The following is a 15,752-nucleotide window of genomic DNA, read 5'->3' as shown; positions in this document are numbered from 1 at the left end:
TTATGCTGACATTGTGATATGGTTTATCTTCCCTATCGATTGGTAGAGCACAAATAGAGATGAATTGGTGTGAATTTAGAGACATTGAGACTTGAGAGAGAATCTGATTTCTCCATAAGGGATAAACCGTGATTGAAAGAATGATAAATATTAATTTAATTTATTATACTTGATAATAATAAAAGACTGCACACATATTTATAATATGTGTGGTACAAAAAAAATCTCTAATAAAGTAGGAAAGTAAATAAAAGCAAATTAAATCCTAACCACTATGAAAAGTAAATAAAATCATAACAACTAAATAATACTAAAACATAAATAAACTAAATAAATATACGGAGAGAATATCAGCTCCCTTCCGGAATAAAATAGAATATCAGGTCCCTATCACATTGTATTCACATTGTGTTGACATCAAAATAGTGAAATTTTACACTGTATTTATATTGTGTTGATACCGTGTTGAAAAGTTTGGCGTTTGTAGTACAATATATGAGTTTGCATTTTGTCACTACCCTACTATTCATTATATTATTATTATTTTTTTTTTGTTTTCTTATTTTATCATTTCTTTATTTAATTTTAAACATCAATTTCTTTAATCTTAATTTTAAACATCAATTTCTTTAATCTTATTTAAAAAATGTCTCAACTAGCTTTGAAGAAAGTATGATATAGTAATAATGATTTTATATTTAAAAGATTATTTTGGATATCTCATATTATCACAATGTATGTTTATCTATTTTAAATATAAAATGTTAGTAGTTGTTTAAATAATAAAAATTTGCTCAAAATCTAATTAATTTATTGAAAGTAGAATATAAAAGTCACGGATTTTAATTTTTTTTATTAGAATACATTTTTTTCTTTTTCTTATTTTAATAAAATGCAATCATTTTAAAAAATTACCAATAAAATGACATTTTGTAATCAGATGTGATAATTGAGAAACAATCGAAAGTTTCTGATTAAATATTACTAGTATCACGCTTGTGCTATGCACAGATTAATATATTTTTAAAATATTAATTTTTAATTTTAAATTAATTAAACAAATTAGAATCAATATTAACAAAGAACAATATGAGTAATAATTTTAGTTATATGAGAATAAAAAATCTATACAAATCAACATTAAAGCATAATAAATTTGAAACAAATCACATAATATAATGTTTAAACAATAAATCGTGGAGCAGAAAGATAAAATCTATCACAATAAAGAATTAAATAGAATGGATAATTAATCATTATATATAAACTTACAAATAACTGAAATGAGAAATACTTGCAACCAACTAATTGCAAATAATAAATGCATCAAAATAGTCGAGATATTCGTGCAACCACTCCTCTTCTTTACTCCGTCGACTTGGCAGGCCAAACCACCTCTCTATTTCTAGACTCTCGATGGCGTATCAACACTCTTAAGAATTGCAAGAGGAAGGGGTGTTTATATAGGCGTATGAATACCTAATACTAAAAGGACATACTTATAAACGTAAACAAATTAGTCTATGAACGAAATTGAAATCCACTCGAAGACAAATTAACTACTTATGAAAAATAAATTAACGTATAAATTAAAGAACTATCTCCTAAATAACAGAAACTCCTGACTATGTGACATGGTAAGATTCTCTTTGTAATGCAAATCTCTTTGTACGAAAATTAAAGATATGGAGGAGTACTTTATTAAGACTTGTTTACTTTGCAAATTACTATCGAGAAAATAATTGTTAGATAAATTTTACTATATGTTATAATTAGTGATGGACATTAAAACAATCTCAAGCAGCCTGCCTCACCTAAAACTACAATAAATAAAGAACACCTCACCTAAAACTACAATAAAATAAAGAACAAAATCAACAATCAATATGTATTAAAACGATCATCCGTAGAGCAAAGCATAAGATGTATGAGACCCATGAAAGTACACAATCGAATCATTCACACCACATAATTTTGTGGAGGCTTCTCTAGCCATCCAAATCAAGAAGATAAAGCTATAGTGACTACAAATTAACATAAATCAAAGTGACAAATAGAGAATAAAAGTATTTATTTACCTGGGAATGGGATAGAGAGGTGAATATGTCTAATGGGTGAGAATATATATAGCATAAATGATTCCATGAATGTAACCAAAAGAAGCGTCAATAAGAAGCAAATCCAAAACTCAACCTGTTAATATCACCAAATCAAATATAAATATATCAAATATAAATATAGTAGTAATTCAAATTAGAAAGAGAAATAGAAGTACTCTATAGCTAAAATTGAGGAAAACACCGAGTGGAGGAATAAGAATAGCCACGATGATGCCATGAAAGTTGTTGCTCCCATTTTTCTTCTCTTTGTGGTCAAGTGGGCCATTTAGCTGCAAATTGCGAAGGGAAGACAATGAGAACGGCTGGAGAATTTGATGAGAAAGGTCATGCAGTTCTTGAACTTTTGGACTCTTCGTGAATATCTGGAATTTGAGACGAGGCTCCCAAATCTTCCTTTTGAGATTGATTTCGAATGTATTATAGACGATTTCATCTTCATGTGCTTCTTTGTCGGTAATGATTTTTTACCTCATATGCCATGCTCTAACCTCCCACTCACTCACGTATATATGAAACATGAGAAACTAATCTCCACTAATAAGAAGAAACGTGAGAAACCAACTAGGTAGGATTATATATTTATTAGAATTAATTTATGAATTTTATATTCATTTCATTTGCATCCCTCAGCATAAAATGATTATTCAAAACCTCCTAAAACTCCCCTTTTATATATTGTATAGATATGAAATTTTACTAATTTTATAATTTGAATGAATATTTTCTCATAGAAATTTGTATTTATAATTCATTATGTATTTTTGTTTTCATCATTTTATAAATTTGTACATATATGTTAGATTATTCCCGCGTCTCATATAAATAGAAATTTTGGAGACGACATAAATTTTAATGCTAAATTGCTAAAATAGGATAAAAATAGAAAGAAAAAATTATTGAAATATTGCTAGTTGAGAATTAGGTCTACATCATAATAAAAAAAAAAGTAAAAAAAAATGAAAGCAGACTATTTTTGCAGGACAGATCAAAATGGAAAAAAAAAAAACAAAAACTGACTATTTATACAGGACGGAGCAAGTATTTTTTACAATATCAACATCAATTTATTCAAATTTATACCAACATCAATTTGGTCCACAACTTCAATTCAGCAACCCCAACCCATCTATGCAAAACATATGCACATGCAGATTTAAACATACAGCCCTAAATACAATGGATCTTATCCTACATGTTACTCCGTCCATTTTCCAACAGGAGTCCATGTTAATCCGTCTCCCATTAATAGTATGTGTTCATTGCAAAAATGGACAACATTTTATAGACGGGTGGAGTAATAAGCTTCTCATTCCACTAACATCATTTCACTCTCATTTTATTATCAAACTAATACTCCTCCATCCAACAAAAATAGAAATTATATTCATTTTCATTCGTTCTATAAAAATAGCGCACTTCTATTTTTGGTAACTCTTTTCTTTTTAATAAGATGTACCTCATTTTTCACTAACAATACTTCAATTACTTTTTCTTTCTATCTCTCTCTCTTATTTTACTTGTGTATTAATACATGTCGTCCCAAAAGTTTTTATTTTTTAGGGACGGAGGGAGTATATAAAAATTGGACTCACATTCCACTATCATTTTTCACCAACTTTCTTTTATAGTTTTATTTTTTTTGGTTTGACCACGCGTGTACTGAACCCGCCTTAGGCGAATTCGAATAATCCTGCTCGACCAGGTTTGCGGATTAAAGCCGAAAGTATAATTGTATTACGATATATCGTATCGAAATCCGGTGTACAAAATTTTGATACTCTCTCCGTCCCATAATAAATGTCATACTTCCATTTTTAGTTTGTTTTATAAAATATGTCACATTTCCTATTTCTTGAAAAAAAATCTCTCTCATAATATGGGACGGAGGGAGTACACCATACTAAAAAGGTGGTATGGTAACAATATTAGAATTGATCATATTGAAAATTTGATAGAGCGAATTACAGTCTATCGAAACTTTTGGATAAAATAAATATTTGATTTTAACTCATACCAAAATTTCAATACGACATCCAGTACCATATATTACTAACCTACCCTTAAATATTTATGCTTTGCTTGTGTAGATCAGCAATAAAGGTTTAAGTCGACTACAATTATGATAACCACAATTAATTGACCATTAATCTTATATTTCTTAGAATCTCAATCTCTATTCAATTAATTACTTTGATAATTTATTAATTGCTTTAATTTAGATTTTTAAAGATAAATTATGTAATTTGGAAGTCAAAATACTTTATATTAAAATCAATGACTTTTGTAAATAACAGTGTAAATATTTAAACAAAATATGAATTTTGGTTTTCACGTCAAACACAAATTTGACGTGAAATAAATGAGAGAATTGAAAATATATCAAAGCAATGAAATAATTAACTATTTTTTTAAAATTATGGGATTAATAAGCATTTTACCAAATTTGATGACCTCATGACATTTTGCACATAATTTTTATAGATCTTAATCAGCATCGTTGCAAATAGAGAAGTCAAAAAAGATAGTTTTGATTGGAAACTGATAAGGCCAATTTCATGCATCGATTATGAGGTTAAATTCAATGATTTCATAGGTCTAACACACATGTGTAGAAAAATCACCAGGCGGAGGAAATGAAGAAAACATTTGCCTGACGGAAGAAAAGAAGTGGAAATGAGCAAAAGAACACGTATTTACTAGACGGGGGAAGCTTCGAAGATGAAGGGCAAAATAGAGAATTCAAGGAAGGATCTAGAAGCCATCCGTCTATAAATACTGGAAGCGCATACCAAATTATCATCACTTTTTTCATGCTCCAGCACGTAGTTCTTAGCTTACTTCTTCAAATTTCTCTACACATACTGCACCATGGGGTAAATTCTGGGGAGTTCGCGTTTTGACAGTTAGCTTCAGTTTGTGTACCACCATCCTCACGTAGGGCGAAGAAACAATCATTTCAATATCTGTGTTTGTCGGCGATCGTCAAATCATTGTTGAATTCTGGAAAATTTAGCATGGAAGTTTATTTTCTGTTTTCGCTTCCGATTTGCGTTGATCTTGTTTATTTACTTTGGATGCTTTTCGCACTTGATCTGTTTGGTTGAAGTTGAATTGCTGTTGAATTGTCTAGATCGGAGTAATCGGAATGGGGATTTGTTGTTGTTTGCTTCAGATGGCTTGGATCCGGAGTGGATGAAGTATCTGACGTTGGATCTGTTGAATTCTACATGGATATGATGTTTAGTTTCCGTTTCTCTGTTTACCTCGTCTGGTGATAATAGATATGTTCTAAATTCCCGTTTAATCGTAGGTTCATCGTTCGATTCAACATGCTCTGTTCTAATCTTGTTGTTACTCTGTTTCTTTACATGTTTATGTTCATATTGTTGGAGAAGATGAAGGTCGTTATTCGTTAAGAGTCAGATTATGTTGTTGCAGCTTTTCTTTCCGTACTATTTCTGTTTTGGGAGAATGGTCACCACTGCATGCGTTCCCCTGTTTAGTTGTTTTTAGAAAATCGCTTCACTAGGTCTAATAAATTTAGTTGTTCAATTTCATTCTTTGTCTGATCTTTATTTCATCGTGAATTTCTGCATCATGTTTTCTGTTTCCTAGGTCTAGTTGTTAGATTAGTTCGTTGCACTTTCAGAGTCTAGTAGTTAAAGTTCTCAACCCAAAAATTGCATGGCAACAACCAACCCATTCCCAAGTCCTCTTAACTCTTACTCACGTCCTATTCCTCTTTATGGGATCGACCCTTTGCTTCTCTATACTAGTATCAAGTGTAGTTGGTTGAGGTATTTTTATTGACAGGAGGCTGAAGGTGAGTCCGATGACCATAGTCATCTCGGTATCGAGTCCCTACACCTCGCAATCTAGTGAATTCCCTTGACCTGAGGATTATGAATCAATTGAAATGTACTATGCTCTCAGCTTGACCATCAGAAACGGTCTGTAATTTTTGAATTTTGAGGAAATATTAAGTTAAAATACTTTATTTTAATTTATATTTTATATTTTTCATATTAAAAAATTAGTGACTTTTGTAATATACAAATTTGTAAAAAAAAAAACTATGAATTTTAGCTTCATATCATACGCAATTTCTCCAAATATAAATAATGAGACAATTAAAAATTATTAGTAAAATAATATTATCTTCATTACATTCAAAAGAACATAATATGATAAAGAATAAGCAGAGATTATTATATTCCATTTTTGAAAAGGATGTAAATTAGAGTGAGATATTTAAAAATGAAAATGTATTAATTAGAATAAAATAAATAGAATATTATAATTAATTAAATTTTTTTCTAAAATTACAGGATTAACAAGCAATTTATCAAATTTGACGGCCTTTTGACAAATTGCCATAATTTTTACAGATCTACTCCTCAGAATGAGCCAAATGGAGTAGAATATTAATTAATTTTTTTCTAAAATTTCAGGAATAACAAGCAATTTATCAAATTTGGTGACTTTGTGACAATTAATTTTTATAGATCTTAATCACGTCGTTGCACTAAAGAAGTCAACAATGGCATAGTTCCATTTGGCAACGGTCCGCAATTTTTGAATTTAGTGATAACGTATAACTATTCCAATTAAAGAATCTAATGAAGCAATCATTAAACACAAATTTATTAATTCAATACTCCATTAAACATCAATTAAGTTGAAATCTCAAACAAAAAGATCCGTTGCAATCTCATCGGTCCCACTTTCCAATCAGTACTGTCCAGTTGTCTGTAAATGAGCTCAATCTCACCTTGAAACGCGTAAAAGGATACAGAATAAAAAATGTCAGAACACATTTCGGTGAATTAATATTTTTGGTAAATTGTACTGAAACCAATTCAAAATTGTTTTAGTTTGCATCGGAAGTGGTATTAAAATTAATAAATATAATTAAAATACAGAAAAGGAGGAAGTTGTTTAATTTTGGGGAAGAACATAACAAATAGGAGGATTATTTTTTTTTGATATAGAAAATATGAAAAATTGTAATATAAATGTTATTTTATATATTAATTTTATAATAGAATATAAGTAAAATAAATTTGTGTAATATGAAACTTACTAATTAAATTTTTAAAAAATAAATGATGGATGGATCGAAAAAGAAATTTATGACATCCATCTATAGACTTGTAAATGATTATGAACAGGAAAAAATAGTGAAATATTAAGAACATGCGCAATGATGAGCCAAAGAAGACTCAAGCTCATCTCACTCGGAAGAGAGGGGAGGGGAGGAGTAGCGTTGCAGGGGTCACCTCCTGACAAGTTGCTCCGGGGGGGGGGGGGGGTAATTATGAAAAAAGTGATTTTATTTATTTTGAAAATTCTAATTTTAAAATAAAATTAAACTATAATTTCATAATCTTTTCCATTCTTAGTGTCGGATTTGTGAATTAGTGAAAATTAAAAGAGTATGTTATTTCGATGTACAATTGATTCTTTTATAGATATGTTATCAACTCTAATATTTCTTGTGATTTTGACGTGGGACAATTGATTTTACACCTAAGTTATTATTTCTTTATACTATATGAATTTATTTGATTATAACACAAAACTAATGAGACCGAACATTTTGTTTCTAATTTTGTGCCTCAGATAAATCCTAGAGTTTGTGGTTTCAAGCCTCAAAAGTCAAACCGAACATTTTGTTTCTAATTTTGATTTTTATTATATTTTTCTTATTTTATTATATTTTATTATTCTTTTTTTTTGTTATATCTGTGTTATAATGTGGATTTAATGAATCTCATATTTTAATTAAATATAAAATAATTTAAATAAATTTCATAATGAATAACTTAATATAAAAAATAAATAGATAATGAAGTAGGGAGACTGATGAATAATTAAGTGAATAGATGATTTATGGAGTAAGTGTTTTCTCTTGAGTAAGAGATCCATTGATGGTTGATGTGAAATAGTGGTGGAGAGATACCGTAATCTCAATTTCTAGTAAGGTTAATTGTGTATAAACTCATAAATAAAATATCATTTTTTATTTATCCCACATTATTTTAAATTTAAATGATAAATACTAAATGTCCCATTTGTTGAAATTTGTTTTATTTAATTTTTTTTCTTTATTAGTTATTAGTCTTCAATTATACCGTCAAAATTATATATGTACACCAATTTAAAATCAAAGGGAATATATTATAGTAATGAAATATCTTAGTATGATTGTATAAATTTGAAATGTATCACTCTTATAAGATTTCTAGATATTTTGTTTATTTTTTATATATCACTAGAATAACATTATTTAAATTGTAACATATACTGACGTGTAATTATTATAACTGATCCGTAAACTATTGTATTATAAATATTTATATAATCCGGTGAAATCTATTGTAAATCATCCATAAAAAAAGTCGCATATACCATAAAAGTAATGGTGGATCTCAATTAATTGTCCTATCCAAAGTTAGACAAAGCTCTTCATGTTCTTCAATTAATTTTCAATGCTAAATCGTAAGCACTATACCACGTACATTTTTCTCTATCCACAACGTGCAGCGTGCCGAATCTCCAAAAGTAATCCAACCCCACACCCCTACCCCATCCCCAAACCCTCTCTATATATACAGTCATAGATACACTTCCGTCAGAAAATATAGCTCAGCTCTCACACATTCTAAACTACTCTGTTCTTGTAAGTTTAGTTCTTTTCTAGCAGTTTTAGTTAATGTATTGTTTATATGCTAATGTGAGTTTTGATTCGTTTCAATGAAAGCAGCAGCAGCAGCAGCAGCTTTGGGAATGAACAAAATGAGGGTGTTTTTGGTGTTTCTTTGTTTGTGGGCTGCTGTTTCTGAAGCAGAGTATCTCAAATACAAAGACCCCAAACAGCCCTTGAATACAAGAATCAAAGATTTGATGAAAAGAATGACTCTTGAAGAGAAGATTGGGCAAATGACACAAATTGAAAGGAAAGTAGCCACCCCTGATGTTATGAAGCAGTATTTCATAGGTATAATGATGCATTTTGATATTCCTCAAGATCCCATCTTTATTTGCCTCATTTTTATGCAACATTGAAAAGAGTTCTTTATATTTTTAAAATTTTTTGTTGTCCAGGGAGTGTGTTGAGTGGTGGAGGAAGTGTTCCTGCGCCCAAGGCTTCTGCTGCAGATTGGATGGAAATGGTGAATAATATTCAAAAGGGGTCTCTTTCAACTCGGCTTGGGATACCTATGATTTATGGGATTGATGCGGTTCATGGCAACAACAATGTCTATAAAGCTACCATTTTCCCTCACAATGTTGGCCTTGGTGTCACCAGGTATACATATATAGATACATAGATAGATAGATAGATACAAGTGCTTTGTCTTTGTGTGTGAGATTGTGTGTTTTTGGTGAAAAGTCTTTGATGGATAACTTGTTCAATATGACTTTCAATTTATGTGTGTCTCTTGGAAAAAGGCTAGCGTGCTTTGCGTAATTTCAATTAAAGTAATTATTGTCACTCAATTTTCTCCACTTCATTGTGTCATTAGTTGAAATATCATCTTTGTCTTATCTAAAACAGTTTAGTTCAATTTAGTTACTTTGGTCTTTGGTAGGAATTTACAAAAAGTTTGATGTGTTCAAAGTAGGAGTACTTTTCATCTCAGTAAAAATGGCAATTAAATCTAGGGAATGTGATATTTTCATCTTACTGTTTGATTATGCCATATTTGACTCATTAAGACTCAAATGTATAACATACTAGGATTTGGATCTATGCCATTTTCGAACTATGATTGAACTGTATTGATAAACAAAAATGTTGAGACGATTGTACAGTTCAAGATTTAGTTTTTTCTACATCACTAATTGTTGGTAACTGCAAATAGGGATAAACAACTTGTAAAGAGGATTGGAGCAGCTACTGCACTAGAAGTTAGGGCCACCGGAATTCAATACGCCTTCTCACCCTGCATAGCTGTAAGCGAGTTTCACCCCTCTTTTTTCCACTGTTTCTGTTTAACTTCTTCGCGTTTACTGATGTGTGGTCATTTGTAACTTAATAGGTCTGCCGGGATCCAAGATGGGGCCGTTGCTACGAGAGCTACAGCGAGGATCACACGATTGTTCAGAACATGACCGAGATCATCCCCGGTTTGCAGGGTGATCTCCCAGCTAACTCTCAGAAGGGCGTTCCATTTGTTGCTGGAAAGTAAGTTTCCTTTTCTCATAGTATTTTAATCAATACTACATATGTTTTTTATTTCCAAGAAGAAAATCTGTTTGGGAGTTAGGTTTTTGCTTTGATCTAATTCACATGGTCTGTCCTGATATTTTTCTACTGTTTTGTCTTTTTGCCATTTTCTAATCAATTGAATAATGTGTGTTACGTTATTACATGCCAAAATTTGTTAGCATCAGTTACGGTAGCTGAATGAATGTGATGTATGAAATTCTTTCATCATTCACTTTCCACACTTTGAAAACAACTGGCTCTCATGATGTCAAAGCAGTTGAACTTAGTGAATAAATTATTATGTCCTTCTATTGTGAAAACTTGACCAAGAAGCTTGATCTGCCAATTATAGGATCAGTTTAATAGGCAGAGTCAAAATTAAAAAAAGAAAAAAAATAATGAACTGACCAAACTTGATCATCTTTTCATAGGGAAAAAGTTGCAGCTTGTGCCAAGCATTTCGTGGGAGATGGAGGCACGACGAGGGGATTAGACGAAAACAACACTGTCATTGACTCGAAAGGACTGTTCAGCATTCACATGCCTGCCTACCATGATTCTGTCAGTAAAGGCGTTTCCACAGTTATGGTCTCTTACTCGAGCTGGAATGGCAAGAAGATGCATGCTAACGGCAATCTCATCAATGGCTTCCTCAAGGACAAACTAAAATTTCGGGTAAGTACTAACATTTGAATCTGATCAACTTCTCCTAGAATCATGATGAAATGATTTCTAATCATCAATTGCCATTGCTCTTTGTAGGGCTTTGTTATATCAGATTGGGAGGGCATTGATAGGATCACGAGTCCACCTCACCAGAACTACACTTATTCTGTTCAGGCCGGTGTTCTTGCTGGAATCGACATGGTTAGTTTACATCCAAACCATGAAACGAAGAAGACCCTCCATTTCAAACACAGTCAACCTGATCTTACATGTTTCTTGATCTCATGCAGATTATGGTACCTGAGAATTTCCAAGAGTTCATCAACAGTCTGACCTCGCTTGTGAAAAGTAATGCGATCAACATGACCAGGATCGATGATGCTGTCCGTAGAATACTAAGGGTGAAGTTCGTCATGGGCCTATTTGAGGATCCCCTAGCCGATCCCTCCCTAGCAAAACACCTTGGAAGCCAGGTTTGTTTTTTATTAGCTCATATATATTCATCACAGCTCCAAAGTAGTTCCTTTTTCTGCCTTTAATGAAGCGTTTTTTTATCATTACAGGAACATAGGGAGCTTGCAAGGGAAGCTGTAAGAAAAACACTTGTCTTGTTGAAGAATGGCAAGAGCCCAAAGAGTCCATTGCTTCCCCTTCCGAAGAAAGCACCAAAAATTCTAGTTGCCGGTTCTCATGCTGATAACTTAGGATTCCAATGTGGAGGCTGGACTATTGAGTGGCAGGGTGTTCATGGAAACGACCTCACAGAAGGTAAGTTGGGTGTATGTTTAAGGTTTAGGGATGCAATGATCACAAAGCGCAATACAAACCTATTGAGATTTCAAAACATGCACACAAATATATATGTTGGTCTAACTATGTAATTGTGTTTACAGGAACTACAATCCTGGCTGCCATCAAGAAGACGGTGGACCCTTTGACACAGGTGGTGTTCTCGGAGAATCCAGATGCAAGCTTTGTGAAGAGTGGAGGATTCTCCCACGCCATCGTTGTAGTAGGGGAGGTCCCCTATGCAGAGATGTTTGGGGACAGCACGAACCTAACCATAGCAGAGCCTGGTCCAAGCACCATAAAGAACGTGTGTGGATCAATGAAATGTGTGGTGGTGGTTGTCTCCGGGCGGCCAGTTGTGCTGGAACCCTACATTAAGCAAATAGATGCCTTGGTGGCGGCGTGGCTTCCGGGCAGTGAAGGGCAAGGGGTGGCTGATGTGCTGTTTGGTGACTATGGATTCAGTGGGAAGCTTGCAAGGACTTGGTTCAAATCTGTAGATCAACTTCCTATGAATCTTGGAGATGCTCATTATGATCCTCTTTTCCCATTTGGATTTGGGCTTGTAACTCCACCTAGGAATGCCTAAGGATCAGAGAGTTAAGTAAATTGTTAACGATTGTATTTTGTGTATTACAATTGTGAAGAGGAAAATTCCTCATGCTGGATTGTTACTCTTCATATTTTGAGCTATATATTGAACATTTATTTAATTATTTTAACCGTGATTTAAGATTGTAGTAATTATCAAGTCACCATCAAACATAAAAAAACAGTGGCATCAAGTCACCATCAAGACTAAATTACCTTTTCAAAGTAACCCTTGGAAAAACACCACTCATCACAATTTTTTATGAGCACACTAGCAGCAACAATATTGTGTCGTGATGAATCAAAACCAAGACTTCCAAGACTAAATAAGTATGGGTCCTGCTTGTTGATGGAATATTCGTTTTAACTCCTATGTTGCTAAGAGAGAATTAGCGAAATGTATTTAGTAGGAGGTTACATGTAAAATGATATTTTAGTACTTAAAAATTATGAATATATTTGTTTAATTTTTATTAAAACGTTGAAAACACTTATAGCTACTGGTTTAAATAAAACTACTTAGTTAAAATTACACATATCTTATGGAAATACTTCTAAATTAATCTCAGAAATTTAGGTGAAGTTAATATACTGGGGTGTGAATAGTTGAGAAATGTCAAATGAGAAATGTAGACATTATTGAGACGGACCAAGATTGTTAAGCGTGGACCTCTTTTTTCCAATCTCTTCGCCCGAACACCAAGATACACACCGTTGGGCCAGGATTAAATTAATCTTACTCCATAATGCATCTTACTTAACACTCCCTAAGTCAATTTAATACGAACATGTGCATATTGTCACAAACAAAGAAATTTGACATTTATATGTATAGTGGCGTGATCAGTTGCTAACTACTCCGTATTTGCTACAATGACGGATCCAGAATATAGAATTCGTGGGTCGAACACAATAAAGAATATTGTTATCGTATTTCGACTTTGATGCCTCCTCTTCACTGTCTCTTCCGATGTTAGCGTACATATCATCCGTACAAAAGTAACCAAACTATGCTTCGTGAATAGTTGTAAACTCTCATTTTCTTGCTTGATACAACTTCGAAATATGGTATCCTACTTCGCCTCACATAACAAATATTTGTTTTTTATGTAACTTACAAAGTTTTAAAGTTAAGGTACAAATAATATGGAGAAAAAAGTTACGAAAATTAGAAGTTAATCAAATTTTAAAAATACTTATTAAATTAAATAACGAATTTTAATATTTTATATACCTAATTAACTTTTTATGAAATTATTAATAGTTCACATAGATAAATTTTTTTTACATAAAATTATTTAAATTTAAATTTCAAAAGTCTAGTGTGATAATCCCGTCATTTTAGTTGATAATAGGTGAATAATGAAATTGCATAGTATAATTTGTAGTATTAAAATTTGACATATGCCATCACTGATAAGTGTAATTACAGGGCGAAATTTCTTTTTTTATAAACGGTTCATCATAACACTAAAAAAAATCAAATAAGGATATTTTTAATGCTGTTAAGGACGCTAGTTTGTATGTCTAATTATGCCATCAACACTTCATATAGTGTCTTCCTTATTGTTAGTGTCTCAACTAAAATTAGGGGACACAAATAAAAGCGTCGTAAAAGATTAAAATAATTTTCCACCAACTTAGGGACGCTTTCTTTTGCGTCCTAAATTATGGTTATTATTAATAATTTCCAAACGCTAGTAATTGCGTTTCAATTTTTATGTCCCTAAGTGATACTCCCTACGTTCCATAGTAATGGAATCATTTTGTCATTTTGGTATGTTCCATAGTAGTGGAGTCATTTCTCTTTTTAGTAAAAGTCAACACATTTCGTCTCACTTACTTTATTATCTCTTTATCTCTCTACTTTTTCCATTTCCTACTTTATTCTTCCTTTACTTAACCCACTTAATACAATTTTTCTTAATCTCCGTGCCGAAAAGAAATATCTCCACTACTATGGAACGGAGGGAGTACTATGTTTTTTTATGGTGCAAGTATGTGGGACCCACGTTCCCTACTCCTAAGTCTAAACCATCTTCTGTCTTTTTCTTCTTTTCCTTCGTTAACGTCTGCAGCTCATTTTATTCCAGATTCTTCGGCCAACACCAATTGCTTATCTCTAGATTTTTCTTTTGTTATACACCTAAATAGGCACCAGACGCCACGTCCGCACTCTTCTTTGCTCTGGCACACTGTAGGGTCGAAATCAACTTATAGACCAAAACTAAGAGCATCCGCAATGGTCGGCTAGCGACCGGCTAGCCGATTCGTCGCGCTAGCCGATCGGCTAGCCGAACCATTGCAATCGGCGAGGGCGATTTCGGCGAGCGGATCGGCGTGGGGTATGCCGGGGGGTATGCCGTGGGGGATGCCGGGCGGCGGGCAGTCAGCGCCCGGGTGGGGGGGTATGCCCCAGCTGCAGCAGCAGATGATGGGGATGATGTGGCAGGGGGGGATGCCGGGGGGGATGCCGCACGGTATGCATCCCGGGATGCCGGGGGGGGGGGGGGGTGCAGGGGTCACCGGGAGGGGACGCGGTATATCGGCCCTCGCTTGATTTTTTGACGGCTTCGTCTCACACGTCGACCCCGGTGGAGACGCAGTTCTCTGGCGATGACCTTCTGTCATTGCATGATATGGGGATCGATCTCGGGGACGATGATACTCCCGTTCCAGCGACGCCGGCCGCGCCGAAGAAGAAGACGAGGGGGAGGGGGAAGGGCAAGGCGGTCGGCGAGTCATCGCAGCCCGCTGCCACTGGCCGGAGGAAGTGGACGGAGGATGAGTACGCCGGGGTGGCCAAGGGGTGGTTGGAGGTGTGCGACGATCCGCTGGTTGCGAACAACCAGCGGGTCGTCAACATGTGGGCGAAGATCAGAGCTGCCTATAAGAGGCACTGCCCGCACGGGAAGGACTTCAGCAACGAGGAGGCCCGGAAGGGGTGGGAGCGCACCAGGCCGCGGTGGGCCGTTTTGCGAATTTGTACGCCAACGCCCTCCGTCAGCTCAGAAGTGGGCAGACTGAGGACGACGCCCGGAGGATAGCCGCGAGTCAGTTCCCCTTGGAGGGGAAGTATAAGGAGTTCACCTTCTGGGAGTGCTTCTTGTTGTTGAAGGACTCCGAGAAGTTCCGGGCGGGGTGCGACGCTGGGTGGCCGAAGAAGCAGCGACTTAACTATAGCGGCGACTACAGCGGCAGCAGCGGCGGATCCCACGACCTCCCCCGGATGCTGAGGAGTTTCCATCCCCTCCTTCATTTACTGGTCGCCCCCGCCCGGTTGGACGAAAGCGGGCACAGCGGGCTGCGAGGGGCGGATCCCCCCTATCGCTCCGCGAGGTCCAGTCCTCCGCCCTCCCAGCCGCCCCACT

The 15,752-nt window shown here is 34.5% G+C and overlaps 1 protein-coding gene and 1 long non-coding RNA gene across 2 annotated transcripts; one reads left to right on the top strand and one right to left on the bottom strand.

Moving 5' to 3' along the window:
- Positions 1–1,907: 1,907 nt before the first annotated feature.
- On the bottom strand, positions 1,908–2,607 carry LOC148933297 (uncharacterized). The gene is made up of 2 exons (XR_016131914.1): positions 2,276–2,607; positions 1,908–2,193 (listed from the first exon to the last, which is right to left on the bottom strand). It is a non-coding gene; the product is annotated as an uncharacterized LOC148933297 (long non-coding RNA).
- Positions 2,608–8,686: 6,079 nt separating this feature from the next.
- Positions 8,687–12,512, top strand: LOC125222700 (uncharacterized). The gene is made up of 10 exons (XM_048125457.2): positions 8,687–8,802; positions 8,887–9,120; positions 9,228–9,432; positions 9,989–10,079; positions 10,166–10,311; positions 10,767–11,010; positions 11,098–11,202; positions 11,292–11,474; positions 11,565–11,769; positions 11,895–12,512. Exons 2-10 carry the CDS (start codon positions 8,910–8,912, stop codon positions 12,377–12,379), a joined length of 1,875 nt encoding a protein of 624 aa, XP_047981414.1. The 5' UTR covers positions 8,687–8,802; positions 8,887–8,909; the 3' UTR covers positions 12,380–12,512.
- Positions 12,513–15,752: the final 3,240 nt, after the last annotated feature.

Source organism: Salvia hispanica, chromosome 1 (assembly GCF_029641045.1).
Source record: "Salvia hispanica isolate PSC_SH4W2 chromosome 1, Shi_PSC_v1, whole genome shotgun sequence".
Classification (NCBI taxonomy): Eukaryota; Viridiplantae; Streptophyta; class Magnoliopsida; order Lamiales; family Lamiaceae; genus Salvia; species Salvia hispanica.
Note: the sequence above shows the minus strand (reverse complement) of the source record. Positions and strands in the feature narration are given on the sequence as shown.